The sequence below is a fragment of the Podarcis vaucheri genome, assembly GCF_965113315.1.
Source record: "Podarcis vaucheri genome assembly, chromosome: 1".
Taxonomy (NCBI): domain Eukaryota; kingdom Metazoa; phylum Chordata; class Lepidosauria; order Squamata; family Lacertidae; genus Podarcis; species Podarcis vaucheri.
Window position 1 is genome coordinate 99659364 of NC_138759.1, and position 21736 is coordinate 99681099.

The 21736-nt window shown below is 39.6% G+C and overlaps 1 protein-coding gene across 6 annotated transcripts in view; it reads left to right on the top strand.

Annotated features, from left to right (window-relative positions):
* The window catches only part of R3HDM1 (R3H domain containing 1), a 48317-nt gene that overhangs the window by 2574 nt on the left and 24007 nt on the right, over positions 1-21736 (top strand). For 3 of the 6 annotated variants that reach the window (XM_082197704.1, XM_082197706.1, XM_082197708.1), the window contains exons 3-13: positions 6231-6272; positions 6714-6803; positions 11746-11860; positions 12758-12836; positions 13862-13921; positions 14010-14150; positions 16922-17030; positions 17116-17211; positions 18334-18371; positions 18457-18507; positions 18629-18855. In XM_082197704.1, the coding sequence (XP_082053830.1) occupies positions 6231-6272; positions 6714-6803; positions 11746-11860; positions 12758-12836; positions 13862-13921; positions 14010-14150; positions 16922-17030; positions 17116-17211; positions 18334-18371; positions 18457-18507; positions 18629-18855 (1048 nt within the window). The remainder of the gene's footprint in view (positions 1-6230; positions 6273-6713; positions 6804-11745; positions 11861-12757; positions 12837-13861; positions 13922-14009; positions 14151-16921; positions 17031-17115; positions 17212-18333; positions 18372-18456; positions 18508-18628; positions 18856-21736) is intronic. The other 3 variants (XM_082197707.1, XM_082197709.1, XM_082197705.1) reach the window with 2 other exon arrangements.

Sequence of the window (21736 nt, forward strand, 5' to 3'; positions counted from 1 at the left end):
CGAGAATCATAGGATTATAATTTTGTAGTGTTTGTAGTGTTGGAAGGGATCACAAGGATCATCTAGTCCAACCCCCTGCAAATCAGGAATCTTTCACCCAATGTAGGGCTCGAACCCACAAGCTTGTGATTAAGAGTTTCATGCTCTACTGACTGAGGACTCAATCATGTTGGTCAAGCAGCACCCAACAGGATTGAAACCTGCTCATCAGGTTGGCTTGCACTGGCCCTTGGACCTTCTGGACAATATTTTGTCATCTCAGTTCTCCTAATCCACTTAAAGTACACCCACACTTCCTCTTCCTGTGTGTGTTTATGTTCAGGCAGATGGTTTGCTGAAGTTTGCGGTTAGTATGTAGAGGAGGCAAAAGGGGAAAGCTTAAGAAGCCGCAGTGCACCACAATGCCAGGTGTCCCTGCAAAATGCAAGTTCAGTACTTTGCCCACAGTTGAGAGTTGTTGGTGGGGTGGCAGGCAAAATAGTGTGTGCAACTGCTGCTGCAGTTTTGGCGGGACTGTCTGGTTCCTCAACCTCTTCAGCCCTGCCATAGATTGTTTTGCCACTTATCTAAGCGACAGAGGTAGCAACTATGGTGCAGCCATCTGCTGCTGAGTTGTTGTGAAGCGCTCAGAAAATGGTCAACAAATATCTCTTTCCTGCCTTGCATTGATTTGTAGGGGCACAATGGAGCTGCTTTTGGAGGAAGAAGGGACTTCTCATTAGCTAAGTACAGAGGTCCCCTGTAGTGAAGTCCTTTTCCTCAAGTAATGACTTTAATGGTTTTAATCCATCCCCTAGAGTTTGTCAGCAGGGGTCTGTAGTTTTAGTAAAGCCAGCAATAGATTTGTCAATGGTCCATATTGTGGTTATAGCAACTGATACAAAGTCATGCGAGTAGCCTACCCTTTCCCCCACAGACCAGCCTTTACAACTTAATGAAGCAATGCTGCAGGAAATTAGAGAAGCCCCGTTGGCGAATATTTCTAGGCAAATAAGGGAACTTCACAGTGCTTCCAGTACCTAGTGTTCCAGTGCCTGTACTCTAGGCAGGGCTGCAGCATTTCTGCTGCTTTTGTTTGTTCCACTGCTCAGGCTAATGTAATGCCAGCCTCCACATGCAGTTCCAAGAGGGCAAGTGAATAAGAGGAGGTGGTTTAGACTCAAAACAAGTTACTGACACCATGTCATTGTAGACCTTTTTTAAAGTTTTGGAATTGAAAGAAGGTAAACACAGTGATGAAGCGGAAGAACACGCCTCTCATATTCTTTCCCCTGCATGCCTTTGCTGTCCAAGGCATTGGCCTCACTGGGTCTTAATGACAAACCTATTTGATACTCAGTGCTACATTACTTTTGGTCTTTGAGTTCTTGAATACCTTGCATTCCTTGACATTGGCATTTGTCGGATTTTTGTTTTACATAAAGTAGAAATAGTACAGTTGGCGCTGATTATAAACAATATGTGACTTGATTGTATGAATGTAATAAAATTGCAATGTTGTTGATCATAGCTTAGTTGCTCATTTATGATTTGGGATAGACTGTGATACAGTTCCCCCAAGTATTAAGAGCAATAGATCTAACACAATTTATGCTGGTTTCAGCATTATAATGCCTGAAGAAGCTTCCATGTGATAGCTATAACATTCAGAGTGGCTTGTATGTGAATGGGGAGTTTCCTGCTATGGATGTCTGGTGACACTGTGAGAAATGTCTCTCCCCCCCCCCCAATAGGTACATGCAATAGGCCAGCGAGCAGAAGTGTGTTCTCAGTATAAGACATGTGGAAATTACTTTTTAAACTGAGGCTATGTGGCAGTGTTCGAAACTCCCATTGTTCTAGGCACATTTTGTAACAGGGAATTTCATTAGCACAAGCAGTTTCTGAGCTCTGGGCTCAGTACTGTGTCTAAGATTTCAGATTAAATCTGCAGAGTGGAAGGAAAGAAGGACCTTTTCGTGCCTCCCCACTTCCAGCTACTCTCTGAAGAGTGGAGAAGAGACCCTCTTAAGAATATTAGGGGGTGGGATGGGGAAGGACTAGACCATGTGAAAAATGAACATAATATTTTAGCTGCAGTTCATTCATTTTCAGCTTTGTATTCTTGTTATCAAAAAGCGTGCCTAGACATTTCCTTGTTGCGCCCATAAGCTAGGTTTAAAGTGCTATTTAGCTCCTAGCTTTCACATCTGTTTCTAACACTACTATGTGAAATTAGTGCCATGCGGAAACTCTCTGTGTTATAGGTACTACTAACCTCCTGAGTCCTTACCGCTTCCCATCACCTGTTGTTTTGGCATCTCTATTCCCTTACTCTTAGTTCTTAAAGAATGCGATCATATTGCACACTTACTCAGAAAAAGTGCTTTATAGGCAGTTCTCATGTTATTTGCAAGTAGATTGAAATAAGCAATTTGCACCTGGTTTTTAGATTACCGTTAAGAGGTTTGCCCATCTGTTAGGAAAAGATACTTGTAAAATGAATGAGAAAGAAAAATCCTTCTTCCAAATGCCACCTACTTAATACAAATTGTGCTGTTGATGATTTCTTTTACTCAAATTAAGCATTGATGCAAGCCTGCTACATGTAAGGTTCTCTTTAACAGGCCTTGATTTTCATTGTAATGATTTCAGCAATTTTAAGTAAAGAATGAATGCATCTATATATATGAGGGTGTATGCATGGGTGGCAGGATTTTGTTTAGGCCATGATTTAGCACTTTGGAACCTTTCTCTGAGACACTACATAGATTTCCAGATTAGGCTGTTTCCATCAGAGTGTGATTCATTTTTCCTCCTCATTCACCATTAGGAAATGTAAAAAAGAAAAGAAAAAGCCTTTCCCACTCTCCATTTGACAGAAGCAGATGAAATTTGCAGGCATACTGCCAAATTACAAGCAAGTGGCTCTAGGGGTGCTAATGCTAGGCACCTTTTAAGTTTATAGGAGTTCACTTTCCATATGAAACCATTCCCCCTGGTTATAAGCATGACCTATTAGTCACAAACATGAGTCTGACCAAACTGCGGGAGGCAGTGGAAGATAGGAGTGCCTGGCATGCTCTGGTCCATGGGGTCACGAAGAGTCGGACACGACTAAACGACTAAACAACAACAAATTAGTCACAGTGGAGCTCTTTCTCTCCTTCCATGTTGTTCTCCTTCCCTCCTTTCCCCTATCTTGCTTTTTATGGTAAGCTAAGAGATTTTATTTTTGCTTCCTGCAGATACTAACTTACTGTACACTGTGGAACTTCTACCTCCACTCTGCTCTGCTCCCATCTCTGCATGTACCTTGTACCCTCCCCAGATCTGTTCCAGAAGATTTGGGGGACCCCTAAATCCATAACAGATTTAGGGACTTACAGGTGGTAGAAAGGGGAGATTCTGTTGCACAAGTTGGGCTCCAAATCATTTTCCCTTAAAATTTTATTCATGGTAATATATGCAAGAGGCTCTAATTTTAAGACTGTAATCCTAACTGTATATTCAATGGGACTTCCTCCCAGATAAGTGTGGTTAGAATTGGTGCCTAAGACTGAAAACATTTAAAGCTGACAACTTCTACAGGTACCTACTGCATCTGGCAATGCACACCTACATTGTTCAGTGCTTTTGTAGAGTTACCTTATCAGGGTGATGTTATGCATCAAGAGGGCTAGCAATTCTAAATAGGAAAGGACAAAAAAAACCTATTACAAAATCTGTCAAAAACAGCACTTTAAACCACATACATTATCAGAAGTCAACATTTATAATTAATGCATAAAAGCACCAACTGTTTTATGCATGCTACTGTTTTATGCATGCTGTTGTAAATAACTTTGTTCCTTTCAGGCCTGCATCAATTATCAAACTTGCTCCTATAGCAGTGATCCTAAGCATCTGATTGTTTGTCATCCTTGGTTTATACAACGCCACCACTAGGACGCTTTGTATGATCTCCTAATCTCTCATTTGGTGCAAATGCAGTTGCATCTCACACGTGCACACTGTATTACCAAAAACCACCATCTCAGAGTTTGCACACTTGAAATTGGGCAAGTTCTAACAATAGGCCTAGTAGAAGGATCTTGGACCCTAGATCAGGCATAGGCAACCTCGGCCCTCCAGATGTTTTGGGACTACAACTCCCATGAGCCCTAGCTAACAGGACCGGTGGTCAGGGATGATAGGAATTGTAGTCTCAAAACATCTGGAGGGCCAAGGTTGCCTGTGCCTGCCCTAGATTCTTACTTGCACTTGAAAAACAACTATACATGTATTTAAAGGTCTAGCTCACTGTTAGATGAACAAACATATAAATACCTTTTCTGAAGAGGTTGTTTACAGTAGTTTATCCACCATCAAGGGATGTTTCTAGGGAACGTTACCTTTGTGTAGTAATAAGAAGAGCTTGGTGTATCAGACTACTCAGTCTGGCATTCTGTTCCTTTACAGTGGTCAGCCAGGTGCCTGTGGAAAGCAGGATATGAGGACAGTTTCTCTCTCCCACGGTGGTTCTCCAGCAACTGATAATCAGAGGCTTTCATTCTGGGGGGGGGGGGGGATATATTGCTATTGTGACTAAAAGCATTGCCTGACCCGAGATTGGTCACTTTCATTGAGAAGAAGACTACTGTCTAAACTGTAGTTTAATCATGCAGTGTGTGGAAAAAGTAGTGCCTTTGTCCTGATACTCCTGATTTGATACCCCCGGGTTTCTCTCTCTCTCTCTCTCTCTCTCTCTCTCTCTCTCTTCCTCTCCCTCTCCCTTTCTCTCCATCATGTATATTTTTATATATCTGTTAAGATGTCTGTTAAGATGAATTGCTTTCAAACTAAATAGTTCTAAAATGTAGCCCAGGCATAGGCAAACTTGGCCCTCCAGATGTTTTGGAACTACAACTCCCGTCATCCCTAGCTAACAGGACCAGTGGTCAGGGATGATGGGAGTTGTAGTCCCAAAACATCTGGAGGGCCAAGTTTGCCTATGCCTGATGTAGCCTAAGATATTTTAAGCAGTAACCACTTATTATCTTTACCTTGAAGGAAAGCATCCAGAATTTCTGCAAGCAATTAGTTTACCTCCAAGGGCTAGTGAACCTTCAGCTTTATCTCAGAACTTGCAAGCAAATGCTTTCACAAAATTAAATCTTTGTTTAGAAAATGCCTTAGGGTCTCTTCAGTTCCAAGAATATATATGCAAACAATGCAAATACCGATAAAGGAAGGAGGATTTGGGATCCCAGATTTAGAATTGTATCACCAAGCATATTTACTTTACCTTTACGCAATTCTGGAGATCCACAACTGAAAACAGCTGTCCAAATTGGGCTGCTTTGGACTATTTCTATGTAGCACCTTTAGAAAGATGAGCGGCACTTGGGTCTAAATACATTAATACTCCTAAGTCTCCTGCCAGCAATGCTTGCTGGAGGAAGTCACTAGCAGAGGGACTCAGGAATAGTGGCAGTTTCACCAGTGCTATTCTGCTGAGTGAAGCCGACCACAGTCTGTTCCTCATACTGGTCCTTGGCGATATATTGATATATCACCCAGGCCTAGTCATGTGTCGTTTCTATACTGGATGAAGTAGTAGTTTTGATGCAGGTTATTTCCAGACCATTTTCAACTTGTGGCAGGCAGTGGCAAATTGGCTGTACCTAGTGGCTGACCAGATTACTGTTGATATAAAGTTTGATTGCTTTCAGCAGGATGTTTTTGCTTATATGTGTAGCAGTGCCTACTGAAGATGGCACTTTCTCTGAGGAATACAGTAAATGGTGGTAAGAACAGTAGTTACTTTCCAGAACATAAACCAGGCAGAAGAGTATTGGCTAAGTGGCGACAATGTTATTTTAGAAACAATAATCTTCTTTAGTTTCTGACAGTTGTGCAACCCCTTTGCCAGTCTGAGCTGAGCAGATGTGGGAGGCAGAGCGGGCAGGGACTTTTTTTGCACTTGTCCTGGGGTGTGTTAACTTTTCATTAGCAAGTTATAAACTTGACAGACTTTCCAATGTATAAACAGAATTATTGTTCTAGAAAGGAAGGTTGATGTTTCTCCATCCAAAGATCTTGGGACCAAGCCTTTTGCATTTGCTCATAGGATGGATAATCCTGTAAATAATGGTCAGCATGGAATTGTTTTCTCTCTGCTGTGCACACTGGTGAATTGATTAATGCTTTTATACAGTCAGTGCATAAAGTTTTAATGCAAACTCTCTTTTGTTATGCTCACCATTCAGCGGCCAGTGCAGTCTTTTGGACAGACAGGAAAAAGGTCAAAGGTACAGTAGACTTGTGTGCTGGCATGCTAAGGAAGTCTTCATGCTTGATGAAGCCTTGCTATTTTGTGAAAATATGTATTGACTTCAGTTTTGTTCTTTTCTTTGGCAATAAAGTATTTTTGTTTTGGATTTTTTATTTGCCTAATTGTTTTGTTTTGCTTTGCTTGTATATTTCTAGTGGCTTCTTGTTGCTAGACAGAGGAAATAGTGCTTCTCTTTGCTTAATTTTTTCCCCAGTAACTGAAGTTGCTTTCTGCTGATATCATGATGACTTTAAAGCTTTAACTGCTTGTTCTTTTGCCTTCTCATAATGAATGATTGTGTATTGAAAATAGTCAGCATACGAATGTGAGCAGTTTTGTTATGCGCTTGGCAGTAAGTTAAATTGAGGAAAACTATCTGTGAACTGTAGATTTTTAATTTATAAATACTTTTCTTTAGTCAAGTACAAAGTTAAAGCTAGTTCGGGGCCTGGCTGTGTGTGAAGAATCTCCTCCACCTCCCACAGCTGAAATTTCACAGGACATCCAGGTAAAAATAAAATTGAGTATGAGACCTGAAACCTGGGTTTTTTGCTCTTTAAATAATGTTTTGAAAGAGAGCGGGAGTAGGGTTGCAGTTAGCCCTTTTGGGGAATATGTGTGCAGCTAGAAAAAGTGTATGCATATGGATGCATGTTGGTGTGTGAACAATTCATCACGATAGAACACTAAATCATTCCCTTGATCAATAACATAAAAGTACTTGGGTTGAGTGAATATAGTTTGCACACATGCTCTGTGTCTCCTGTGGCTCATACCCAGCTTTCTGGTTGACAAAGACATTTAATTTTTGAATGTTTGGTAACTCTAGAATATCTGTGTGTGACTAATACAGTATAGAAGGTTTAGCTCTGCAATCAATAAAGTGATTTGCAGTATACCTACTAGTAACTTAGAGACTTGTTTCCTGACGTTGAAGCAGTCATATTTAATGTGCCTGAATTTCATGTTCTGTAGAAATACGGTACTTCCCTTGACAGCAGTGTGGCCTTATGAGTCCATCTTACTAGAGCAGCATAGTGGGATTGTCTTGTGAATCTGTTTAAAAGTCTGCCCTGTGTGGGGACTCCTGAGCAAATGCAGTTGTATCATAGGGCTTTATTATAGTCATGGAACACTAGTCCATGATTTAGTGCTGTATGAGCAAGCTCAAGGTACAACTGGAAAAGGTCTAAATGAGTCAAGAAATAGAAAGTTATGGGAGAAGTTGGATTATGTGGTGGCCAGTATTATGACGTAGGTGACAGGGATTAGAAATGAAAGCAGGGGTTTTCCCCCCGCTGCAAAAACATAGCTGACAGGAATATAGTTTTCTCCTCCCTTTTGCAAGTAAAATAAGTGCTTAGTAGTTGATTTGTTGCTGTTTTTGAACTCACAAGTCAGAAAGTGGCTACCTTTTAAAATAAGTGTTCCTTTCAGTGTGCTGGTGTACTGTATACTCTTTGGCATGTGGTATCTGTATCATTTTAGTTGTCAGTTAGCAGTAATAAGATTATTTCTCTTTAATAGCAAGGGTATGCATTCTGTTATTTGGTATGAACCCATACTAAGTTATTTACTGAATGCAAATCCTCATCAGGGAAATTAGCTAACTACTTTTTTGGGGGGGGTCATGACTCATACCTTACAATATTCCATTGTAGAATGAGGATCCGATTTCTACTTCCATGGTCAAGAGAGTCATATTGTCTTGTGTATATTCAGAAGTGATACTAGCACTATAGTTGGCTGAACCTCCTTGACATCTGTGGCATAATGGAAGCAGGAGTTGGAAAAGATAATAGATTCCTACACTCAAATGCAAGAGAGGTGTTGGGTTTTTTTGTTTACAATAAAATAACTCCTATCAGTCAAATCAGAATTGTAATGTAGGGTTGAATTATTCTCCGAAATGAACGGATTTCTCGTATTTCTCTTTTAACTTCAGCTGTGAGGGTGAGTCAAGTTTCCATCGAAGCAGAAGCATTTCTCATTCATTCTTTAAAATGATATTGGCAGATTTTGCAGTACAGTTGTTTTGTTGTATCTTCACAATTTGCTAAACTACAGGAAGTATGGTGTGTTGAGAGTAACTTAGATTAATTTTTGTTGAGCCCTGAGTAAGTAAGGAGATCAAGGGCACTGAGAGGGGACTAGGCTTTGTGCACTGGGCCCAGAGCCAACCAAGGGTCTGGACTCCTAGTTTTCAGTGAAAAAACCTCCAAAACAGATTTTTGTCTGCTCTGAAAGGAAAGTTTTGAAGCTATATAGAGCCACACACCCAGAGACTTTTCTGAGATGAGCCAGCCTGTACCTGCCTTTTTGTGTTTTTAATCAATGAAGTGAGAGCTGTGTTTGGTAAGTGAGCTGTTTGGAGACTGGGCAATAGATTTGAAACCTGGTGTCCTAAAGTGTTGTTGTTTCTCCCTCTGATTTACTGCACTTTTATTTCCTGTTTGGTATAGTTTTCTTCAGAAGAAATTCACTGTAAAGCTAGCTTACGCTCCATCTTCGCTATACATTTAAAACAGTATCGTACCACTTTATACTGTCATTGCTCCCCATCCCCACCCCCCGTTACTATTGTTTATTAAGGGTGCTGAGAGTTGTTAGGAGACCCATTCATTCCGCTCATGGAGCTGCCATTCTTAGAGGAGACAGCCCTTCTTCCCAGGGATATAAGCATGAAGGTCTCTTTGGCAACCATTTTATACCTCTTCCCATATCTTCACGACAGCTGTGTGAGAAAGTTTAGGCTGAGAATTAGTGGACTGGCTGGAGCAAAAATAATCACAAGTTACTTTAAAGTGTGAAACTACATATTCTCAGAGTATTTTTGCTCACACGGTTGGCAAACTGGCATTTGTTCGTATTTTGCTGTAAACAGCTATTGGCATTCTGTTTGTCAGACTTATTACCTGTGTGTAACTCCAGATTTATTTCAGGCCTGCCTACCCCACAACTGCAAGAAAAGGGTAAAAATTTGAATATGACCTAAAAATATTCACAGATGTTATGCAAATTTGAGTCTTTGAGAGCAGCAGTAGGGGGCCTCATCCATATACTTTATATTGTATTGGCCTGAATAGAAGCCTCACCTTTCCCCCGAATTCCAACTGTGAAAAGTTAAAGTGCAGCTTATATTCACGACCCTACAGTATGCAGCCAGGAGCGCAGGGCAAACAGCGCCAGGAGCGTGGCAAAGTGACACCTGCCCTGTGTGCAGTCCCCCGTCCTCTCCCCCAAGGCCGGGAAGGGAGAGAGCAAGGAAGGGGAAAGGCCGCCGGAAATGCAGTGCGGCTCCCCCCCCCCCGTAAGCATCCAGGAGCAGCGAGGAATGGAGCGGCTTATATTCGGGTATTTTTTCTCTCCCCCCCCCATCAATTTTAAAGGTGCAGCTTATATTTGGGTGCAGCTTATATTCGGGGCAATACAGTATGTATCTCAGGAAATCCTATTTGAGATCTCTAGTTGGAATACTTAACAGTTGAAAGGGGCCAAAAGGATATAAAGTGAAATGCCTAATCACAAAGCAGGAGACACCTCTATTCAAGCTTAGTTGAACAGTCCTCAAATTCAGTATTGTCCAGTCATAGAATTGTAGAGTTGGAAGGGAAGGTCATCAAAACCAACCCCCTGCAAAACCGCCCCCCTGCATTGTAATCCTCAATTGGTTATGCCATCGGATGGTTTTTGTACTTAAAGTTTCTATGGTATACATTAAAGCAGGGATGTGTTCAAGATGTTTGGCAGCTTGTTATTTTCTTAGCTTAATATATTGGACTTTCCTTTATGGCAGGATAGATGGACATTGACTAGCATGAGAATATTAAAAAGTCAGAGCAATAATATGGCACAGTGTTTCTGTGGTGATTAATGCTCTTGAAAAGGCTAGTTCCACCAACATATGACGCACTAGCAGGTACATTCCCCATGTGTTTGAGTCCATTGAAAAATTCATCTTTCATGAACATTAAAGTTACTACAAGGTTTAATTTGAACTGGACTGAAAGGCTACATTGTTGAAAAAAGACCAAAATCTGAAGCTCGTTTTAAAAGACGAATGAATGCAAAAAGTCATGTTTCCATAAATGTTTTATGACTAGTTTACACATCATAATATTTATGACTATGTTATTTTGATACTTTGGGAAAGTTTGATATATATTCATTTTTAATGTAGAGTGAACTAGTTTTTGAAACAGTGGTGTTTTGTGCAGTTTATGACATAATTCAACAATTCCTGTTTTTTGTGTGCTCTATAGTAGTTATTTTCTGGCAAGATTCTCAACTTAAATTCATTTCTATTTCTTGAAGATTCTCTGGTGAATGTTGAAACGAGTTACAATTGAAAATTTAATGAATACTTTATTATTTTGCTGCTGTTCTGTCTTTAATGGCATAAATGAGCACTGTTCCACTAGCTGCAACTATATTGCATGCCTCTTAAATCAGATTTGTAGAATTGTGTCCACTGTAGCAATTGTCATTTTGGAAAGGTTTAGATAAATGAAAAAAGACTAAAGCAGTATATGCTTAAAGGTATGTGACAAATTGTTCAAAATAAAAAAAATCTGTATCAATGTAAATTCTGTCAAATCCAGGCACTAAAATGGGTTGTTGTTGTTTTAATAAATGAACTGAAGGAAAGATCGCTACAAGAGAAGAGTTAGCTTTACAGAATGCATCTTTCCTTCTCCCCACCCCCCCAGTTCTGTGTCCTTTGTTAGTTCCAGGGAATGGGAATCTGCACCATCAGCTTTGTTTTTTTTGTAAGTCCTACTGAGTTCAGTGGAGTTAACTCACAAGTAAGTGGGAATAGAATTGCCATCTAAATGCTGAAACGCATGGCCAGCCATAATTACCCAGTTTCATGCAACGTTAAGCCAAACCCATGGTTTAGCGTAAACAAGCAAATGTCCAGGTTTCCATTGAGAAAATCATGGCTGCTTTGCTCTTTTTCTGGTCCTACTGCTGTTGTGCTGCTGTGAGCAAAGCCATGTTTTGACCCGACATTATGTCCCCTGAGTGGTAAGCCAGAGAACAAATCTTGGTTAAAACACATGGTTGGTCTCTCTAGCGAAATAAAGCATGAGCCCAGGCTGAGATACAATGCAAAACCCAGAGCAAATGCCCATATATTTGCTTGTCTGTGCTAATCCATGTTTGTCTTAGCATTATAACTAGACCACTGCTTGGGTTTTGTTTGGTCCCCAGCCACTGAAATCTATGTTGTGCACTAAAGACACGTAGTGGGTTTGTGGGAAATAAAGTAATGCTAATAAATCAATTTTCCTTTTAAATGGATTGAGAGGTTCTAAGACAATGCTGTGTGATTCCTTTCTGGATTCCAACCAACATACTAGGCTCTCCGCTGCAGTTGGTCGATTGCTTAAAATGACACATTTTTCATAGTAGGAGGGGGGAAAATGACGGATTTTACTTTTCAACAGGAGAAAATTCAGATCCAGCTAACACAATCTTTTGAAAAGGAGGAGAAACCCTTGAAAGATGAAGCAGAAAAGGAAAAGTCCATTGATAAATTGCCCAGGAAAATGTTATCAAGAGGTTTGCTATCTATCATTCTTTTTAAAAATCTCATTAATCTAGCAGGAATGCTGTGAGGTGGCAGTGGGGGGCGGGGTAGGGTGGAGAAGTATAACTGGAATAGGACAGTGGCCTGGACCTGACTGAGAACAATTTTATCTACTCCCTCTTTCATTCAGAAGCTAGAGGGTGGGGAAAGTCCAAGGACAAAAGCTAGGCTGTCGCCAAATTTATTGTGCATGTTTGTTCAGAAGTAAGATTTCAGGGGCCATGTTTGGATAATCATATCTCTACTTAATAACCCAAGATATGAACAAGCTTTGTGGGACCCCCCCCCTTTTATATAAGCAAGAGAACAAACAACCCAGGAAGTTGTCTCAACTGGGAAACAATGTTTTACAACTTGGGAACAAGCTGGGATATGACACCATGGTTTGAAGCTGGCTTAATTTTTTGGTTTATTCTGGAACTATTAACCATAGTTTCCTGGTTTGGACAAAAAAGGGAAATTTATAGTTAGCTCAAGACTTCCTTTCTTGCTTGTTGGCTTTCACAAAGGAAGGAGTAAAGGGGTTTCTTGTCTGCTCCCAAGACATGTTCATATATTGGCTATTAAACCAAGATGTGGTTGGCCAAATCAACCCCCTGTCTTCAAAGGGGATTACCCCCGGGTTAGTTTGGGTGACCCTTGGGAATAGTGTGGGGTATAGAGAGGGGAGTTGGCAGAAAGTGTCCCCCCCTTATTTGAGCCGTGGTACAACTTCGTATCCAAGCTGGTGTGCAACTATACTTCCAAATGTGGTGTTCTGGTTACTAATATGTAAAAAGGACCGCTCTTAAAATATAAGGAATATATTTTACTAAAATAATTAATATATTTTCTCCAATCCTGGAATTTTCTTTCTTTTTCCTTTTTAGATTCTAGCCAAGAATATACAGATTCAACTGGTATAGATCTACATGAGTTTTTAGTAAATACGTTGAAAAATAATCCCAGGTAAAGAGGTGTTAGTTTGTTGTTTTTAAATTCAAATTTATTAAATTCAAATTTTCTTACTCGTTTTAGTTTGTGGTACTAGTAAGTGCCTCAAATATTGCTCTGGGACAATGGTTCCCAATTAGCTCATAACTATGGAAATAAGTTTTGAAGATAAGTTTTTCACATGACCCGGACAGCTGAGGGGTATGGAATGGTGCAATGGGTGGGTTACGCAGACCCCAATTAGGAATCACTGCTTTAGGATGCCTTGTGTAAAGCCTTAAAATATTTATAATTCTGGATCTTGCCGCATCAAAGCCTACTTCTTCAAATGATTATTTCCATTCCCTTTACTCATATGTTAAGATAGTTTTGTCTGAATGATTATCTGCTGAAATGGGTACAGAAACTTACGTAAGTGATGGCTAATATGATGGAAAGCAGGGGCTATAGCAGGGGAAGCCAATGTGGACCACAGCTAGCATGCTGGCAGGGGTTGATGGAAATGGTAGTGCCACAACATCTGGAGGGAAACATGTTGGCGATCCCTTTATCTACAGCAATTCCCTCATCTGCAATTCATGTGGCTTTTGTTGTTTACACCAAGAAACCATTTTTTGGGAGGAGAGGCCTGGGGGCAGGGAGACTCTGCCTGGGTGGAACAACATCAGCATTACTCCACTAGGGCAGGGCTCCTTGTTCTACCTGCCAAATAAGGCTTTCCAAGGCTGAGCCAGTCCAGGATCCACTGGATCCAAAGGCAGCATCATGCAATATCATTGGGCTCAGTTGTTGTGCCAACAATTTGCCTGAACCCCACCTACCCCTCTATCCAGTGTGCATGGCAGAGCTGGGCTACTGCTTTATTAAGCTCTGCTTGTTAATATATTTTAATACATTTGTGATTTAGAATCATAGAATCCTTTTTAATAGAACAAATAGTATTCTTGCTTAATACACTTATTATATTACTGCATCTGGAAGCACTATTGTCTTCTGTTGGACTACCTCCTTTGTCTCACCCCTGTGCTTTTTGTTTCTAGGGACAGAATGATGCTGCTGAAATTGGAACAGGAAATCTTAGATTTCATTGGTAATAACGAGTAAGTGCTACTTGCTGGTTTTGAAGAAGTTTTTATTATATATGGTGTAGTAACTCAAGTAAAACTAAAACTTGATGCTGCTTTTCAGAATCCCTCGAAAGAAATTCCCCCCCATGACCTCTTACCATAGAATGTTATTGCACAGAGTGGCTGCTTACTTTGGACTGGAGCACAATGTGGACCAGAGTGGGAAGTCGGTTATAGTAAATAAAACCAGCAATACCAGAATGTAAGTTAGGATTTTTTTTATTCTTCATTAATCAAGCAGTCCAGTTGTCTGGATGATGGAACGTTTTAGTCTACTGACCCAGGTAGAATCTAGTGAATGTCTATTTTTATTTCATTTTTTTAAAGAATTCTTCTTTTCCTAGAGGTGATCCCTAAAACATGATTGTCTTTCAAATCAAAGGGATCACTAATTTTGTGGGCATCATGATAATTGAAAGCTACTTTCAGTGTCTGGGGTGAGCGTGTCACTATTCATTCTCTGACTATCTAGAAATCTCTCCAGTGCTGCTGTTCCTCCATCTTGTGAGAATAATTCTTATTCCTGAACTGTAAAAATTTGGGATCTTGAAAGTAGAAGGGTTACAGCAGGCAAGACAATTAAAATGTATAATTGGGTTAGAGCTAGCTTTTTGTTGCACTACCTGTTTTTCTTTGTTATTCTGTAATTGTTATGCACAAATCATACATTATTCATAAAATAACAGAGTCTTCAGTAATTATCTACACCACAAAAAGGGTCTTTTGCTGTGTTATCCTGAAAAAAAATAATGTAATATTTAACAGTTTAGTTCTAACTTGACACACAGTTTCTTGCATTAGACAACCTTGAGCTCCCTTCTTGAAATCAGACAAAGTGCACAAGCTTTTCCATGTACAATATATGCCAAACGTCATTCAATCAGTAATTTGCCTCTGGGATTTCCATATTTCCCCATTTATGAAACATTTCTCTTCTAGCTGTAGTAATTTAGAGGAAACAATAATTAATGCCAACCTTGGGAACCAAGTCTTCAGTTTTGATGGTGTTGGTAGCAGCTCACACACAGTAATTGTCCTTAATAATTTCAGCAACTTTCTTCCCTACATTCACATCATACACGAAAGTCTTCTGGTCTTGGTGCAACACTTTTTGTGTTAATTTGTTGTTGTTTTCCTGGTCTTTTAAAAATAGCATTAAAGGTGCTGAAATGCTTTGTCAAATTGGGGATTAAGTATGGCAGCCAAAGTCAAAGGACAGCATACAACGTTTTGCATAAATAGAAGAGTTCAGCAAGAACAGTAGACCTTCATATGTAATAAATTGATTTCATTGGGAAACAGGCAGTGTGCCTCTTTTCCTTTTGGAGCCTTACACCAAGCCATTGTGTTCAATGAGATGTTGATTCTCATATAGTTGCTCCCATGTAGAAGACCCCTAGAAATATTTCTGCTGTGTAAGAGTTTGAATACAGGAGGGTTAACCTTCACTTACCATGTAGATGCCTGATCAGAAAGTCACAAGTAATATTCACAAAGGTCATTTTATGCAGAGGTAAGGGAGCCATAGGTATTGCTGAAGGTTTTCTGGAAGCCTCTCGCATGCTGGATGAGGGACACCTTACTATTGAATTAACGTATAGCTTGCCTCTTAGGGAACAGGAGCTAGTTTAGAGAACACACAGTTCCATTGCTCACTCACAAATTAGTCATCTGAATAACAGTAGAGTCACAAGCACCTTGTGGTCTGCTGATATACCATAAGTTTTTTTCTTTGTCTTTGGGTGGCAGCTATATTTGCTCAGAAAATGGTATTGCAGAAAAGTGGAACTTACTAGCTGTTATGAGGGTTTTCATTTCATTCCCACAATTATTTTTTGTGTTTCAAAATAATTCTCATCCTTGTATCTCCATCCTTTCAATCTGTAAAATGAAACAGACATACAGCATTTTTAAAAAGCTATATATATTTAAAATGTGCTTATGTAAGATGTGCTCAACAATTACATCTATTTGCTTGCTATACTCTTTGTTGTCTTCCCTGTTGTAAAATGACTGACACCTAGTTAATGAAGACTTTAGTGAGTTGGAGAATGAGCTACAGTAACAGATGAGCCCTTTTATTGTGAAAATAACTTTTGATATCAAAAAACATAGGCTGCTTTCTGGAAGCCCCAATAATAATTAGCAGGCATTTCATATAACCTATAGACTATGTAAATTATTTTAAAAGGTTTTCAATGTTCTTATTTTAAATCATTTGGGATGTAAAATAAGAATTTTAAAAGAAAACCTTGGAGGTCTGCTCCATATTGAATAAAACCCAACTTGCCTTTTCCTCATAGGCAGATTCCCCGCTCCAGTGCCGATCAGTGCTGTTAATGACATCATCAACCCAGTGCACACTGGGACGACTCAGTGGAGTGGTGATTGCAGGGCAGTAAATTCAGGGACCTTTAAGAGAAAAGAGGTAAGACAGTCTAAAGGTTCTCTGAAGTGCCTGCTAATTACATTTGGGCATCCAGTAACTCTTAGGTAGTTTGGGAAGTATTTCATTTAATTATAATACAGTTCAGGAATTAACTTGATCCTTGCTTTTATGCAAATCTCAAGAGTAGAAAAAAAAATGCAAAACATGTGTGCTAGTGTACCACAGTGTGTAGTTAGCAAGGCCCCAAATAAATTTCTTATTTGTGAATGGGATTAGAATTCCCATTTACAAATTAAATGTTTATTCTGCTGTTAGCATTACTTAGTATATGTATGCCTCAATACAATTTATTCAAATAAACATATGAAATGAAGGGACATCAGTGCTCTCACTAGTGCATAAACTTCACTAGTTGCAAAAAAAATAGATCAAAGAAAATGACGGTGTTAGGACAGAAGCTGTATCCAGGCAGTATCCCAAGTGTGTCCTCAGAGTTGTACCTTCTTCAGATTTAAAGGTACACACAATTTAAAACCTTTTCATACCTGTCATGAATTATTTTATCTTGCTCATTTTTTTTAAAGACCTGACCAGAAGTTTTGTGAACATATAAAAGATGAAAAAAGTGAAGATTTTCAAAAGCGGTACATCCTTAAAAGAGAGAACTCTAGTCTAGACAAAGATGATAACCAGGTAAATGTTGAACTCATATAGTTGTCTTGACTACACACTTGCATTGTGCAATAGAAATTGGCAATTAATAACTTATTTAATTTAGATGCGAATACGATTAAAAGATGACAGAAGAAGCAAATCTATAGAAGAACGAGAAGAAGAGTACCAGAGAGCTAGAGAACGAATATTTGCACAAGATGTAGGTATTAAATTACAAGGAACATTCATAGCATCTTTGACTATGTATGACTACCGTGACCCTAGATTGTTATACAGTACTTTGTTTATAATACTTGAATATTTAAATCACTTTGATATGCATTTGGTAAAGGTCATAAAAATGCTGTGACTACATTAACATTCAACAGTGTGTTGAGGGAGCATTCAGCTGGTTTGGAAACCAGCAAGCAACCTGCTATTCTTCTCCACCAGTAGACCTTTAGATAAGGAAAATTTACGCCAAATAAGGAGTGGTGGAAAACAGACTGAGGAATAAAAACTAATCAGGCCAGCTGTCCCCTGAGGACTTGCTAAATTCTGGATGTTTTAAGACTTGCTGTCCAGTTTCCCTTGTTTCTAATAAAACCTATATCCATATTATTTTCTTGGAATCTTAAGGTTTTCAAGAATATTTTGTATTTCTGAGAAACTTGCAGTAGAGACATGAAGGTGGGGAGGCATTTGTTCACTTCTTACATAATATGGGATGTGGATTTTTTTAATAGCATGCTACTTCTGTGACAAGAGTGTGGGATAGTATAGATGTGCCAATGTGGAGGATGTAGGTTGCATTACTTTTTGTCAAGGTAGTCTTGCCCCCCTTACCACCTCCTTACAATCCTGATCTGCCCTTACAGAGGGAGTAAAGATCTTTGTATTGCTGCTCATTAAGCAAAAATCATCTTACCATTATTTAAAATGAGCTCAGACATCCGCCTGTACAGATGGTGATTCTGTAATCATTCTGACTCTTTCGTATCATTGTAATTTCATACAATATAATGAAAAAAGCAGCCAGCACCTTATGGTTTGGCATAAAACAAGTCAGGCTTAGATTGCTGGGCTGGGTTCACATGTTCAAACAAACCATAGTTAGACTAAACAAACCATGGCTTAGCATTAGGAGTAGACTAGGCCATTGTGTGACATGGCTTGCTATAATCTTACTATTAACTTGTGAACCGTTATTGGGTAGTATGGGCTATTTATTACAGGTAACCAAAATACATTTAAACGTGTGTGTCATATTATTTGTCACATTGGGATTGATAATACAGTAGTTAGCAATGGTGATCTTCATTCTACACTGTTTCTTCCTCAGTCGCTGTGTTCCCAAGAGAATTACATTATTGACAAAAGGTAAGAGAAATCAGTTTTTAAACAAGTTCTTATTTGCTTTTTCTAATAAAATATTAAGCTACTGTTTTATTGAACATGCCAACAGAATCCAGGAGGAAGAAGCCAATAGTACCCAGCAAAGGCGGCAGATCTTTAGGTATTGAATAAATTGGGTTTTTTGAAAAAATCCCAAAGTATTTTGCACGCATTTCACTTTTTCTTGTCCCTGATTTTGCAAATAATCCCTGTATTTTATGAGCCAATTTGGTGAATTGCAGGGTCAATAAGGATGCTTCAGGGAGGTCAACCAACAGCCTTCAAAGCAGTACAGACAACGAGCTAAAGTATTCTGAATCCCGTCCATGGAGCAGCACCGACTCTGATAGCTCCCTTCGCAATTTGAAGCCAGCTGTGACCAAAGCCAGCAGCTTCAGTGGGATCTCTGTTCTGACAAGAGGCGATAGCACTGGAAGCAGCAAAAGCACAGGCAGACTATCTAAGACAGGTATGAGTGACAAACAATCTGCTAATGTGTACATGCGTCAAATATCTAAGGAGAAAATATAGCCGCTTTTTGCAAAAAGTAGTCCTCCACCCTTTCAGAGATTATTTTGAGGAGAGTTGCTTTGGCTTAATTGCAATAGCATTTTGCTGCAAAACAAGTCTGTAGTGTGGTGGTTGGGAATCTGTGGCTTTCCAAATGTCATTGGACAACAACACCAATTGTATCTTACCACTGGTCATTCATTGCTTGCTGGGGATGATGAGATTTGGGAGTCCAGCAACATCTGGAGGGCCACAGGTTCCCCATTCCTGATATAGTGATTAAGTTTGTGTTGTTATAAAAAGACAAGCAAGGCCCACTGTTACCCCATTGCAGCTGGAATAAAGGCAATGGCTTTACCCCACTTTACCACCTGAGTCAGTGACACCCCCCCAAAAAAAAACCATGTTAGAAACCATTGATTATGCAATGTATTTGGACTACCTGGTTAGGCAAGGCATTTGGGTCAGCATTAACCCAGCTGGTTCTGATTAATTACTGTGGACAATAAACTGAAACCTGACATACAGTATATAGTGCCAGTCAAGGAATTTAATTTCAGTTAACATTACAGTATTTCCCTGACGTATTTAGATTGGAAAGTTTTCATTTCAATAACACTGGGGGGTCCTAGACATAAGCAAAAAATTGGGGGGAATAACTACAATAGTCAGTTTCATAAGAATGGCTGAGAATTTATTGGTGTAAGGTTTCAAATGGCAAGTGTACTCTTCATGTAAGATAAAACACACATTGGATTTAATGTACACAAGTACTTGTGCAAGTACTTACCTTTGAAGCAAATACGTGAGCCGGGATAGATTGAGACAGTTGTGACCCAGTGTCTATAAAGCAGGGATTTGAGTGCAGGCTACCCATGCCCAAATCCAAGCACAGCCTTCTGCACTCCTGGGCTTGGACAAGCTGAGCTTTCCCGCTGTCTCACTGTTCCCCTTTTCCCTCTTGGTAATTGGTAGTGATGTTCAGTTTTGGGAAGCCAGGTGAACAACCCTGCCAACGTTGCCTCCCATGGGCAACTGCCTAGTTCAGTATTGTCTACTTTGACTGGCAGCAGGTCTCTGGGATTTAAGATAAGGGTCTTTCCCAGCCCTACCTGGACATACTGGGGATTGAATCTGGGACCTTCTGCATTCAGAGCAGGTGCCCTGCCACTGAGCTTACAGCCCTTCCCCGATGACGAAAGCATTTGTTATTTTTTATGTCTACATTTAGGCTATCTCCTATTGAAGGTAATTATCTTCTGTATCAAGTTTTGCTTCGCTTATAGAAATTAAATAAGTAAATAAGATGAATTATTTTTTGTTAAGCATGAATTTAAGGAATAACTTCATTTGACAAAAGGTGCGAGCTATGAGAGGCTCAGTCCTACTAATGGGAACCAGTTTTTAAATATATCTTCCTATGGATACAGGTGATCTGGGAGCTATGTTCTTTGCCAGCTAAGCAGCTATCAACTTTTCGTTTCTGGGAGTGTAAAGCTCTGAATTATCCTAAATCTGTAGTAGTGCATGTTCTTTCTGAAACACAAAGTACCAGTCTTGAAAGTCAGCTTGCTTAGTTATCTTTGTTTTATTTTTTTTAGCCTCCCGATGTTAGCAAAAGCTGTTGATCTCTGGGTCTTCTAGCAGAACATGTCAATGAAACATGGTTTGTGGCCTCACTCGATGGAGGCTGTTAAGAGCTTGTTTGTGATATGACTGTGAAAGGCAGCAGGGCATTTGCAGAACTTCCAGTGTTCCAGCATTTACTTAGCTCTTTCAGAACCTTCACTTAATTTCACAGGGTCCATCTCATCTCTGCTTTACAATTCAACGCTGAGTTTGGACATAGCCCAACATATCAATCTGTAGGCCATATTGTGGGAGGAATAGGGATATTTGTTGGTGATGGTGTTCAGTCTCTTGTGGAGAGTTTCTTCACATAAAAAATTAAGGTTACGGGCACAGCAATACACAAGAGCTCTTTCCATTACTGCTGTCTAGCAAGACATCACTGTTTGATGTTTGGATTTCACAACAATGTTCCCATAGTATTGAGGCTACAGTACTGTAACATTTTCCTTGGTAGTTCTCCAGGATTGGTCCTTCCAGTTCTTTGCTGTGTTAGTTGTTAGAATACACTCATTTTCTCCCTCTCTGAACTTCCTAATGGGCATCCACAGGTATAAAACAAAACTTTTAAACTTGTGCAAAATGTTCACTGTTGTGAAGTGAGTGCATACCTGTGCATGTTAGAAAATCCTATAGTTAGGTTGGCCCTATAAGAAACAGGTTGGGTAATTCATTGGGAAAGCACTAACTTCAGTCCCGGGAGAACTTTAGTTTTTTGCTGGAATCTCAGTGGTCACCCACAGTGTGTTAAATTTCCAAAGCAAGAGTACATACATAGGATCTCTTCACAGTTAAGGTACAAGCAATCTGTGTCAAGCGGTCCTGAGTCTGCAGTCTTGCTTAGGAACATAACGAGTGCCTTGCTGGATCAGATTGTAGTCTTTTAGGTTGTTGCTTGATTTTAAATGGCAGTTTGAATATAATTTGATTGATGTTGCGAATGTAATTTTATGTTGCTTGGTTTTAATTATATACTTTAAGTTGATGGTTTAATTATGTTGACTTGGCTCCCAGTTGAGCAAAACGGCAGCATAAAAATCAAATAAATGAATAAACTAGTCGAGGATTATTTTCAGTCAGCCTACAGTCAGTGAATGATCCTCCAGAAATAGACCAGTGGGCCACGCCTACATTGATCTGATACACCAAAACGAAAGCATTAAAGCTTTAGGTATTCAGATTTCATATGTAACATACTAGTACACAGAGGC